Raw genomic sequence first — 12,850 nt, forward strand, 5'->3', positions numbered from 1 at the left:
CAAAAATGACGAATTAGCCTAATATAAAAAAAGGACCATAATTGTTTGGCCTAAAATACAAATATTTCAAAAATACCCCAGATTACTCAACAAATAAAAACAAAGCAGAGAAGACCTCCCAAGCACCATAAAATTAGCCTCCAACAATTTTTAACAAAACTCAACCCACTTGTCAAAAAATCAATAAATAATCCGACCACACTTGGATTTCGCCACAGAAGTTCAAAAAATATTCGACGACAGAATAATTTCTTAACTGCTTCTCTCTTTAACAGTCGATACTTTAAAAAATATAATCACAAACCTTTTCATAAAATTTTTCATTCTACTTAAACTTTTGCTAATATTTTTTATTGAATTTTTTGAAGCCCTAATAATCCTTTTAATAATTTTTTGCAATATTTTTTTAAATTTCTTTCTACTCCCTATTTGAAATATATCTTCAACTTTCCCAAATCATTGACCACGTTCACAGGTACGATAATTCAAAGTCTATTTAAATGATACAAACAATTTTTCGTAGAACAGATATTTTTTTACTATTCGTAATTTTCATCACATTTTTATCATCCCTAATTATGACAATGTGCAGATGTGTATAAAAGGCAATAATCACATTCGCCTTAGCAATAATCCTTTTAATTCTTTTTATCGAAGAATATTACAATAAACATAAATCTTCCCACTATGAAACAGATTAATAGGACACATTTCCAAAATTGCTAACCAACCACCACTAAAACAGTCTTCACCGACCTCTTCCCAAGAAAACCCAGGCATAACCTCAACTACCCAAAACCCCCAAACATCCACACGAATTTCACACGCCCGCTTATCCGAACCACTAGAACCGGCTCAGCGACAAGCATCTCTAAATGAACCAACATATAGTTTGTACCCCACATTACCACAAGATTTAAGTCGAATAAGACATATCAGTCAAAAACAAAATACACTTGAAGTAAATAGACAAATTATACATTCGCGAAGAAATAGAAATTTTCAAACCCCCAGAGTTCATTTTGATATACCCCAATCACCAACACCAACTACCTCAGAACTTTCAAGCAGTACACTACCAGAAACTCCCACACTTCTTTCACAACATAGCACCTCAAATATAACCTCAGACTACCTAGGTTCAACCCCCACATCACAACAAACCCGAGAAAACCCTTTTAATCCCCCAGATACCACAGAAAGACCAACATATTGGACAACACACTCATATACACAAGGTGAACCGAAAATAGTAAATGAACCAATAGATATTTCTTCTGATACAACACTATCATCATTACCAGAAACACTGTCACTGCCTTCAACACCATCATTAAGTCAAATCTCACCGACACTTTTCCCCTTAAATTTCCCTAACAACCTCGACGCTAGATATCGAGAACAATCATCATCAAATATCCCTTTAGGATTAAATTGGAAGACTTTCATAGCACCTCCCCCAATATTTGGACAACATCAAGAAAGTAACCGACTCCATAGTTGGACACTTAATAGACTACAAAATAGACAAGATATCAACGACGATATCCGAGAACATAACATTCAAATACTTCAACAAAACAGTCTCCAATTAAAATTTGAAATCACAATAAGACTTAATAATATTGTTAAACACCCCTTTCCCTTAAGTCCGCCAAACATAACAGCTCAATCACTACCTCCTCCATTCATAACAACTGAAGTAAAATATAATTACGATAGATATGGAAAAAACACAATTGGATACATATTATTTTATAACCCATACTCCGGATATGAAACCGACCACAACACAAATCCATCTCCTCGCACAGGACCTCAGGATTTATTAGTAAAACACTATGATTGTGAAGAAAACTAAAAAAGACTACACAAGTATGCAATAAATCAAGTAACACAATGCGAAACAGAACCACCAGCTATAGAAACTACAAATGTAATAGCAACATTGTATTCAAAAGCCCGAGCAACAACAGTCGCAGGATATAAGTTTACAGCAACATTTTCCGAAAAGAAAGTACATTGTTCACAAGTTTCCAACGGAAATAAAAACCGACTTGATCACGAATCATTTTATCAGAGTAACATAGAAAGACTTTTACATCTAAACCCCGATGATTGTAAAAATGAATTACTCAGACTAAATCTAACAAGAAATAAAAACACAGACAGAAAAATAGTAAATTTTCAAGTCTTTGCCGATTCTGTACATCAAGCAGAACTTGAACGATATCAAGGACATGTTCAGTTAGATGAAAAATACCCATATAATGGCGCACACGGACGATTAACTTTTGATATACACGATAAACACTGGAAACCACACATTGGAATAAATGATCCCTCAAACTGCATAGCAGACACAAAAAATAAAGGATATCAAGAAATAATGTTTTTTGATTGGAAAATACAACTTGAAAAAATACAACTCACACGAGATTTAACCGATAACACCATGATCTATCAAGGAATTAGATTGCCTTGCAAAAATGATCAAGGTTATTGTGACCCTAAAACAAGAACCCAAGCAACAATTGTTTGATTTCCTGAAGATACATGCACAACATTTCAAGTAGCAAAAACACACGCTCGAATGATAAAATTTCATGAAAAATATGTCATTGAGTCAATTCCATACGAACAAGTGAACCCGTCTCACAAACAAAGCAATGATTTCAAAAACTTTCATGATATTGAAAATAAAATGCCACGTTTTCAAATCTATCACGAAACAGAATTTGCATGTAAATATCGCAATCCACTTTATAAAACACAATACTCTGAGGTACTTGTCGAATACGAAAAAGGTTTCGACATGAAGACTGGAAAAATAAAATTTGACCCTTATGCAATAAGTCACTCTATTAACGAAGGAACAGCATACGTCCCAGTGAACCTCCATAAACGCACAGGTAACCCTGGTGGAAAGCTAACACCATACGATAGTAAAAGCACACGTTTACAAGAATTCTCATTAATGAATAACACCTATATTGGTAATATACATTATGATATTCACTTAGATATGAAATTAGACTACACAATTAGTAGAATTTTCCAAGAAAGGTCGTTTTCTGAATTAGAAACACTTCTTCAGTTATGCGAATTAGAACTCAAATCTTACAATCACTCGCATTAGCAGTATTAAAAATACCCTACGCAGGATATTTATTTTCAGGAAGTAGATCAAATTTTCTTGATTACGAAGGAAACATTTTATGGTTTTATACTTGCACCAAAAAATTATCACCATTATTTGTTTTTGAAGATAAACGTTGTTAAAAAAGAATCCCCATATTCTACAAAAATAAAGTAAATTTTGTCGATACACTTTCAAGACGAACATGTTTTTGGGATACCGCAGTTCCATGTGGATCAGAAGATAGCCACAACATCGTTCAATTAAACCCTGACGAATATAAATACTACCCACTTACACCGTATCCTACATTAATGCAACCACTAAAAAAAATTTCACCAGAAAATATCCGAGCTATCGCTCGTAACCCAAATTTTGATTTACAGTCAGTTGGAATATATTCTAAATCTGATATACAACATCACATTAGAACACAGCAATTTCAAAAATTGCTAACACAAATGGACACTATACAACGACAATCAATTGACCAGAATTTAAGAAAACTTGCCGAAACCGCAGGATTTGCAGACATTTATACACAAGACTACAGCGGATATTTTAAGGATATTCAAGATTAAAAATATTTAAACGGTGGAAAATACCGACCATATGATATTTCACCCATAAATATTTTCAGTTTTGTAACCTTAAAAAAGGAAATTCTCGCCTTTCTAGGATGGCCCTACTACATCTTAGAAAGATTAACTATCTTATACGCTATGTTTAATTTTATAGGATTTCTTTTCTCACTGTTAAAAGGAATCTATAACACATGCGCTATACACACACAAGTGAAGCGCCAAGCAAGTGTAGCACGTATGCTATTTGCAGGATTTTTTGGAATTTTCTCATCATCAATCAAATAAAAGAATATAATACAAAAATATCCACAAGACCAAACACATATGACGAAGAACATAATAATGTCGATACAACACCTACAGCACCACAGATACCAACCCTACCACAGAACCATCCATTATCATTAGTTCCCCGAAATTTTCGAAACCTAGCAATTACAAATAATCCAAATTTCAGACCAAATACAACACAAAGCCCCATTCAACACATAATGACACATCATTCACAAAAAGATAATACATATGAACAAATTTTCTAACAACCTCATACCACCACTTTTCAATCTCAAAATGATCATTTTTTTAGCCCACGATGAGCCGACAAAATGGATCCCTCAATCGCTCAAATTCCCACCCAGCCAACCTCCAAACTCAAATCCCAATTATACCACTTTTGGCTTTCTCGCCACCCGATTCTCCAGTTTTTAATATACCATCAAGCATGAATTCTGATACTAACTCAGATATTTCAGTTTTTCATACCATCTCACACTTTAACAACTCCGATGTAGAATTTCCCGACGAATTCGCTAACTCCGAACCATCTCCCTCTACCCATACCCAGACCATCTCCCTCTACCCATACCCAGACCCATCCAAACCATTCATCCACTCCCTTCTCTTTCCACTCCTTCTTACGCATCCCAAGTAACCCCAACCTATTCTCCATTTAATTCTGACAGATAGCATAATAACTCCCTAGATAACATTCAAATTTCCGAAGAACTTGACAATTTTTTTACACATCAACAACAGTTAACACACCCCCACACTCTTACGATACATCAACTGTCATCAACGGTAACATCATCAAATCCACAAACACCTACACCACTTTCCGATTACACTCCATCATTAGCTCAATCATCCACATCCACTGAAACACCTACCAGCACTAACCGAGCTTACCGCACTTTTAAACGAAAATTTCCAAATCACCCATTTACAACCAAACCCGGAACAGCCAAAGAATATATCAACCATCCAGATCACACAAACACAAAAATTACCTTCAACTAACCCTACCCTCATTTCCACAATATACCTTAAATACTTCTACCACTACTAATGAAACACGAAATTTTGTTGATGAGCACGTTTTAATGCCAACACTTCATTGGACAGCTTACTACAACTATACCAACCCCCTTTATCTACCACTCACTGATACTAATGAAAATATCGAGAGAAACAAAAATATACTGTATATACTCACCACATCATTAACACCTCGACAATTTACATACGTTGGATATAAAAATTACTAACAACATTCACCGCACCCCGAGCTAACGAATACTCAATTGAATACTACGATCACAATATCATCCGTCCTAACCATGATCAATGTTTAGACGAAGACCGCTTTGCAAACCCGCAACTAACCAAAATTTTTTTTATTAAAACACCATACTTATTTACACTTAATATTTTTGATAAAAAGCACGACCATATAATTTCAGAAGCACTAGTTGACATACAAGCATATGAAAGCTTCTATGATAAATTTCAGTTATTTTCACTAACCTTTCACTTTCTTTCACCACAGGAACGCGATTTGCACTGTTCCCACGATATAATGTTACGCACTAAACAAACGCACACTTATACATATTATAGTTTTATACAAAACCATTTTGATTTACACACACCATCACGACAACCCCACCACCGTTTTTAGTTTATTAATTCAAAGTACACGTCACCATTCTTTCTTAATTTCACATATTGCATTAAAAATACTAACCTCCACGGCATCCTCCGCAACTACGACCCAGTTACCCAAATGTATATTTTTTGCCCCATCAAGAAGACCTTCAATGACGAAGAATCAAGACCCTTCATTATCCCGCATGAGTTCATACAACCTATCGAAATACCCATACTAGAATTTATTCATTATACTAAATATAATCATAAATTTTACAACCTAATTCAAAACACACCTCATGAATTCGCAGTAGGCACAGAAGAACTAAACACCATCAATGCACTTCAATTGCTTTGGCCACTGCTACAAACGAAAAATGATATACGCATACTAGCCAAGCTACTAACAACATCAGACTTGATTCACGACATCTACCCACGTGGCTTTTTTCCAGATGAATAAGGTAAAAATGTATTAAAATAATTTTAACTAAAAAATTCAAATTATACTAACCATTTTCTATCAATGTTTAAATTGTTCTTTTAATCTTCACAGCACAATCATCTACAAAACAGAAAAAAGACAAATAAAAATTTAAACTTGTTAATTCATAATAAAACTCCTAAATCTTTCGCACTAAATAATGTAATAAAATTCATACCCATGTAGTAATTTCATTTATAAATTATTTCCCCAAAAGCAGTAAAACTAAATACGATGAAAGTTATAATTTTAAACTTCTCCAAATGTAGTAAAATTCAATTTTCAATCAAATGATTTCATAAAATTAGAAAGCAGTACTAACTTTTTCAATATTTTCATTCATTCGCACAAGAATTCTATCCAAACTCGCACAGCTCGCCCACGAAGAATTGTTTAAATAATGATTTTATGTTTCAAGTTTTCACTAACAACGACTCAAACAAGCAATAACAAGTTTCAAACTTTTCTTTAACCCGGTTGGAAAGGAACTATGTATTAAACCAAACTAACCAACGCAGCTTACTAAACACCACAAATCATAAAATAACAGCAAGACTAAGAAAAGAAAACCAACGGTACCCAAACCGGATTAACCCAGCTTAAAACTGGATAATTTAAACTTTTAGAGACTATTATAAGGTCTAAGAATAAAATAATAAAACACAAAAAAGTCGTAAGACAAACCCGAATCAAAAACAATTTGATTTTTGAAAAAAAGACGCAACCAAAGTAACATAAGAAAGACCAGAAAAAAACGACATAAAATGTTATCACATAACAGTACCTCTCAAAGAAACAGCATGAAATCATACTCCCAATCCTGGCCTAACCCACCAGATAAGGACGCCCTGAGCATGCTTATAGCCGGCCTAACCCACCGCGCTACACCCACGCTTTGTGACCACACTTCAATTTTTAATAAGAGGTACTCAAGGGTGAGTAACTCTTCAAAATAACTGAACTAAAATAAAACGCTTTTGTGAACACAACTAACTAAGATCATGACTAAAAACCAAATTAACAAAAATTTATAAAATGTAAATCATAATATGCAGTATATAGATCATACACAACAACAAAGACGAACATTCAAAGACTAGACGATCCCATCAAACTCGAACAAAGAATGGCTAAACACAACCGACATGCCGTCCACAATCACGACTCAAAGGATTTAGAGTACGACTTGACTTCGCAGAAAAGGACTTCATTGAACTAGACCAATGACCACCTCGATGTCCAAGTATACGTACAGATCCGAGATTACAAGGCATCACTCCCAAACACGCCATTCCCAGACGAGGCTGCACACAAAACAGTTCTCTACTAATACATAAGAGTCTGACATAGCAAACCATTTTGAAATCGGACTGATTTCATTGGGGATCACAGTCGTTGTTGAATGGCAAGATAACAACTTCATTTCCACCATTCCAGCGTCCTGGAACGTTCTTCTTCAAGAGGAACCGGATAAGAAAATGATGTTCGCCAAATACAACGTTCATCATCCATCCTTCAATTACAGAAAAAAAGATAAATCTAAAAGTTCTGTAAGCCCCGGATGGGTGGAACCTGATCTAAACTACATTTTATTATTGGATAAATTAGATATTTTATCACTATAAAATATTTAATATTAACCAATCATATTCCATCTAACTAACAAACGACTTATTTTAATGCCAACACTTCCTTGGACAGCTTACTACAACTATACCAACCCCCTTTATCTACCACTCACTGATACAAGTGAAAATATCGAGAGAAACAAAAATATACGGTATATACTCACCACATCATTAACACCTCGACAATTTACATACGTTGGATATAAAAATTACTAACAACATTTACCGCACCCCGAGCTAACGATTACTCAATTGAATACTACGATCACAATATCATCCGTCCTAATCATGATCAATTTTTAGACGAAGACCGCTTTGCAAACCCGCAACTAACCGAAATTTTTTTTATTAAAACACCATACTTATTTACACTTAATATTTTTGATAAAAAGCACGACCATATAATTTCAGAAGCACTAGTTGACATACAAGCATATGAAAGCTTCTATGATAAATTTCAGTTATTTTCACTAACCTTTCACTTTCTTTCACCACAGGAACGCGATTTGCACTGTTCCCACGATATAATGTTACGCACTAAACAAACGCACACTTATACATATTATCGTTTTTTACAAAACCATTTTGATTTACACACACCATCACGACAACCCCACCACCGTTTTCAGTTTGTTAATTCAAAGTACACATCACCATTCTTTCTTAATTTCACAGATTGAATTAAAAATACTAACCTCCACGGCATCCTCCGCAACTACGACCCAGTTACCCAAATGTATATAATTTGTACCATCACGAAGACCTTCAATGATGAAAAATCAAGACCCTTCATTATCCCGCATGAATTCATACAACCTATCGAAATACCCATAGTAGAATTTATTCAAAATACTAAATATAATCATAAAATTTAACCTAATTCAAAACACACCTCATGAATTCGCAGTAGGCACAGAAGAACTAAACACCATCGATCCACTTCAATTGCTTTGGCCACTGCTACAAAAGAAAAATGTTATACGCATACTAGCCAAGCTACTAACAACATCAGACTTGATTCAAGACATCTTCCCACATGGCTTTTTTTCAGATGAATAAGGTAAAAATGAATTAAAATAATTTTAGCAAAAAAATTCAAATTATACTAGCCATTTTCTATCAATGTTTAAATTGTTCTTTTAGTCTTCACAACACAATAATCTACAAAACAGAAAAAAGACAACTAAAAATTTAAACTTGTTAATTCATAATAAAAATGTTTCGCACTAAATAATAAAATAAAATTCATACCCCATGTAGTAATTTCATTTATAAATTATTTCCCCAAAAGCAGTAAAACTAAATACGATGAAAATTTATAATTTTTAACTTCCCCAAATGCAGTAAAATTCAATTTTCAAGCAATGATTTCATAAAATGAGAAAGCAGTACTAACCTTTTCAAAATTTTCATTCATTCGCACAAAAATTTTATCCAAACTCGCACAGCTCGCCCACGAAGAATTGTTTAAATAATGATTTTATGTTTCAATTTTTCACTAACAACGACTCAAACAAGCATAAACAAGTTTCAAACTTTTCTTTAACCCAGTTGGAAAGGAACTATGTATTAAACCAAACTAACCAACGCAGCTTACTAAACACTACAAATCATAAAATAACAGCAAGACTAAGAAAAGAAAACCAACGGTACCCAAACCGGATTAAACCAGCTTAAAACTGGATAGTTTATTCTTTTAGAGACTATTATAAAGTCTAAGAATAAAATAATAAAACACAAAAAAGTCGTAAGACAAACCCAAACCAAAAACAATTAGATTTTTGAAAAAAAGACACAACCAAAGTAACATAAGAATGACCAGAAAAAACCAACAAAAAATGTTATCACATAACAGGACCTCTCAAAGAAACAGTATGAAATCGTACTCCCAATCCTGGCCTAACCCACCAGATAAGGACGTCCTGAGCATTCTTATAGCCGGCCTAACCCACCGCGCTACACCCACGCTTTGTGACCACACTTCAATTTTTAATAAGAGGTACTCAAGGGTGAGTAACTCTTCAAAATAACTGAACTAAAATAAAACGCTTTTGTGAAAACAACTAACTAAGATCATGACTAAAAACCAAATTAACAAAAATTTATAAAATGTAAATCATAATATGCAGTATATAGATCATACACAACAACAAAGACAAACATTCAAAGACTAGACGATCCCATCAAACTCGAACAAAGAATGTCTAAACACAACCGACATGCCGTCCACAATCACGACTCAAAGGATTTAGAGTACGACTTGACTTCGCAGAAAAGGACTTCATTGAACTAGACCAATGACTACCTCGATGTCCAAGTATACGTACAGATCCGAGATTACAAGGCATCCCTCCCAAACACGATCTTCACGCCCTTCCCAGACGAGGCTTCACACAAAACAGTTCTCTACTAATACAGAAGAATCTGACATAGCAAACCATTTTGAAATCGGACTGATTTCATTGGGGATCACAGTCGTTGTCGAATGACAAGATAACAACTTCATTTCCACCATTCCAGCGTCCTGGAACGTTCTTCTTCAAGAGGAACCGGATAAGAAAATGATGTTCGCCAAATACCAACGTTCATCATCCATCCTTCAATTACAGAAAGAAAGATAAATCTAAAAAACTTTGTAAGCCCCGGATGGGTGGAACCTGATCTAAACTACATTTTATTTTTGGATAAATTAGATATTTTATCATTATAAATTATTTAATATTAACCAATCATATTCCATCTAACTAACAACCCACTTATTTGTAAGTGCTGAAATTACTTGAAATTTCAGCACCAGAGAGATTTGAATTTAACTTAGAAATTAGTTGCCTCTCCAAGAGAACTTCAGCAATCGCAATTAGCCAGTATACTCTAGATCTATTGAGCCTAGCAGAGACTAGTTAAACACCCTGAGACTAGTAGATATAAGAATAAGATTAGGATCGGTATTAGACTAAGAAGTTGCACGAATCTATCCGGCCGAAAATAAGATAGCGTGACGAGCAGACGGTGTACCCTATCCGAAATTACTCTATGAGTTAAATCTACAGAATAACTCAGTTCAGATTAGCGATTAGAATTGGTTTTATTGACCAAAAATGAATAGCGTGAAATGATACCAAAAGGGGGACCTTTTGCGTATGGTCAAGGGGTCGAATTATCGGGAGGGGTAGGTCGAATCATGAATCCCTTAATCCGCAACTGCACTCATTTGAAATTAATTTTTGTTTTAGAAACTCAAATTTGGTAGTCCAATAGGCTCATCGAAATCCAGCCACACAAACTGTAAGTCGACAAATTTTTTTTACTATTTCAAATAAAGTAAAAATAATATTTGCAAACATTTTGTTATTTTAAGCAACCAGTTTGGAAGAAGAAGCTTCATATCGACAACAACTAAAAGAGAAGCAGCTGCAACTGTCGTATCTAAAGGTAAGGCGGTTAACCCAAAATCAACCGAAACCGCCTTTTCGAATTACTTGCTTCAAAGCGGATATAGGATTTTTGATAGCGGGTCGTGCAGATTTAAAAGAGCTGTATGTTTCTAAAGTTCCGCCGACATTTTCCTATATTTTTGTCCAAAAACATTGTGCGAGCTCTTTTTAAGCTTTTAAAAGGACGTATTTTGGCAGAAAATGCAGCAACGCAGACAAACTTTTTCATAATGTGCTAAAAATGCCGTTTTAAATTACTCCCGCCCATTTTTCATTCTCTCGCCCAAATTAGTATTTATTTTCAGCGCCAAAAGCGCCTTTAGAAAATTTTAAGGTCGAAATGTTTGTTTTCAGTATCGCAAATTAAGACAAAAGTTAGTAGAATCTGCGCTGGAGAAGCCTTCGATGATATCTGATATTCCAAACTTAACGAAATCTCTCCTGGGAGAAAAGTATCTCTTGGAAGATAACATTCCTCGACACCAACGACTGATGATGGGAGCAAGTTATGACTATACCAATCTGTTTGACGACATCACCCCTAGAAGCGTACAATTCTTGAAAAAATATCCATTACTAGGAGTTAGTTAGTTAATTTTTTCGGTTATCCCCTTTTTCATTTTTCACCATTTATAACGATTTATTTGTTTTTCATCAGAAGGTGGCGAATTAAAAGGCTTTTCTTTATGGATGAACTGATTTATGTTGACGGGCTCTAGACGAAAATGCAGCTATACCCCTCAAAATTTTTGCATATTCATCGCAGTTGCCTTTTGAAAAGTTTCACGATTGGTTGACCAAAAATGGAATGTGAAAAAAAATGCCAAAAGACTACCGTTTTGGCCAGTGAAGTGATTGATTTTACGTGAGGGCGCTTCCACTTCTAAACCTGATATCAGGGGCGGATCTAGGATTTTCTCGAGGGGGGGGGAGCATTTTCAAAAAAAATTCGAAAATTTTACGACCTTTTTTTTAGGTCGACCTAATTGATTTTCCGAGCTCTCCTAAAGCACTAAAAAGACGCTGTACTGGCCAACTTTTTGAAAAAACAGGTCAAAAAAAGCCGTTTTTGGGCATTTTTTTGAAAATTTTGACAAACAAATCGCTTTTTTTTGGCGAGCGCTCCCCCTCAAAATTAGTATATATTGGCGCAGGCACCTTTAGAAAAATTTTAGGGTCGTTCGGCCAAAAATGGATATCTTAAAAAGTACCAAAGGAGGGACCTTTTGGGTCGGCAGGGGGTCGAATCCCTGAGGAAGAAAGCCAAAAACCCCCACCACCCCTAAATCCGCCCCTGCCTGATATGTAATCTTTTGATTTAGGAAGCATATATGCCTTCGCCGAGATATTACCCGCACAGTCCAGCCCATTTACAACTACAATCACTACCCAACTACAATAACTACCCTTTCTTACACTCACCTGGTTAGAAACTGCACAAGTAAAATTTGCTTTTTTACTTATACCATGAAGTCAGGTGAAACGCTCATTTGCGAAAAACAAAAAACTAGCCAGTTGATATGCAAGTAAAAAAGAAAGTTTAGACCATATTTCTCCAAAAACACTTTTTAACCTTTTTGAGCGTGGCTTGTGCGAGGAAAAAACATATGCTTAAAACGTGAACAAGAAAAAATCGGCGTCGAAAATTTAAC

At 34.8% G+C, this 12,850-nt stretch overlaps 2 protein-coding genes across 2 annotated transcripts in view; one reads left to right on the forward strand and one right to left on the reverse strand.

Moving 5' to 3' along the window:
• Positions 1-12,850, reverse strand: part of LOC134843739 (WASH complex subunit 1-like) — a 382,840-nt gene that overhangs the window by 350,670 nt on the left and 19,320 nt on the right. The window lies entirely within an intron of this gene.
• LOC134844435 (uncharacterized) overlaps positions 1-12,850 on the forward strand; it is a 33,162-nt gene that overhangs the window by 15,384 nt on the left and 4,928 nt on the right. Inside the window, exons 2-5 of the mRNA XM_063861113.1 lie at positions 10,998-11,049; positions 11,123-11,196; positions 11,553-11,780; positions 12,521-12,623. Coding sequence (XP_063717183.1) covers positions 10,998-11,049; positions 11,123-11,196; positions 11,553-11,780; positions 12,521-12,623 — 457 coding nt within the window. The remainder of the gene's footprint in view (positions 1-10,997; positions 11,050-11,122; positions 11,197-11,552; positions 11,781-12,520; positions 12,624-12,850) is intronic.

The sequence above is a fragment of the Symsagittifera roscoffensis genome, chromosome 4 (assembly GCF_963678635.1).
Source record: "Symsagittifera roscoffensis chromosome 4, txSymRosc1.1, whole genome shotgun sequence".
Taxonomy (NCBI): Eukaryota; Metazoa; Xenacoelomorpha; order Acoela; family Convolutidae; genus Symsagittifera; species Symsagittifera roscoffensis.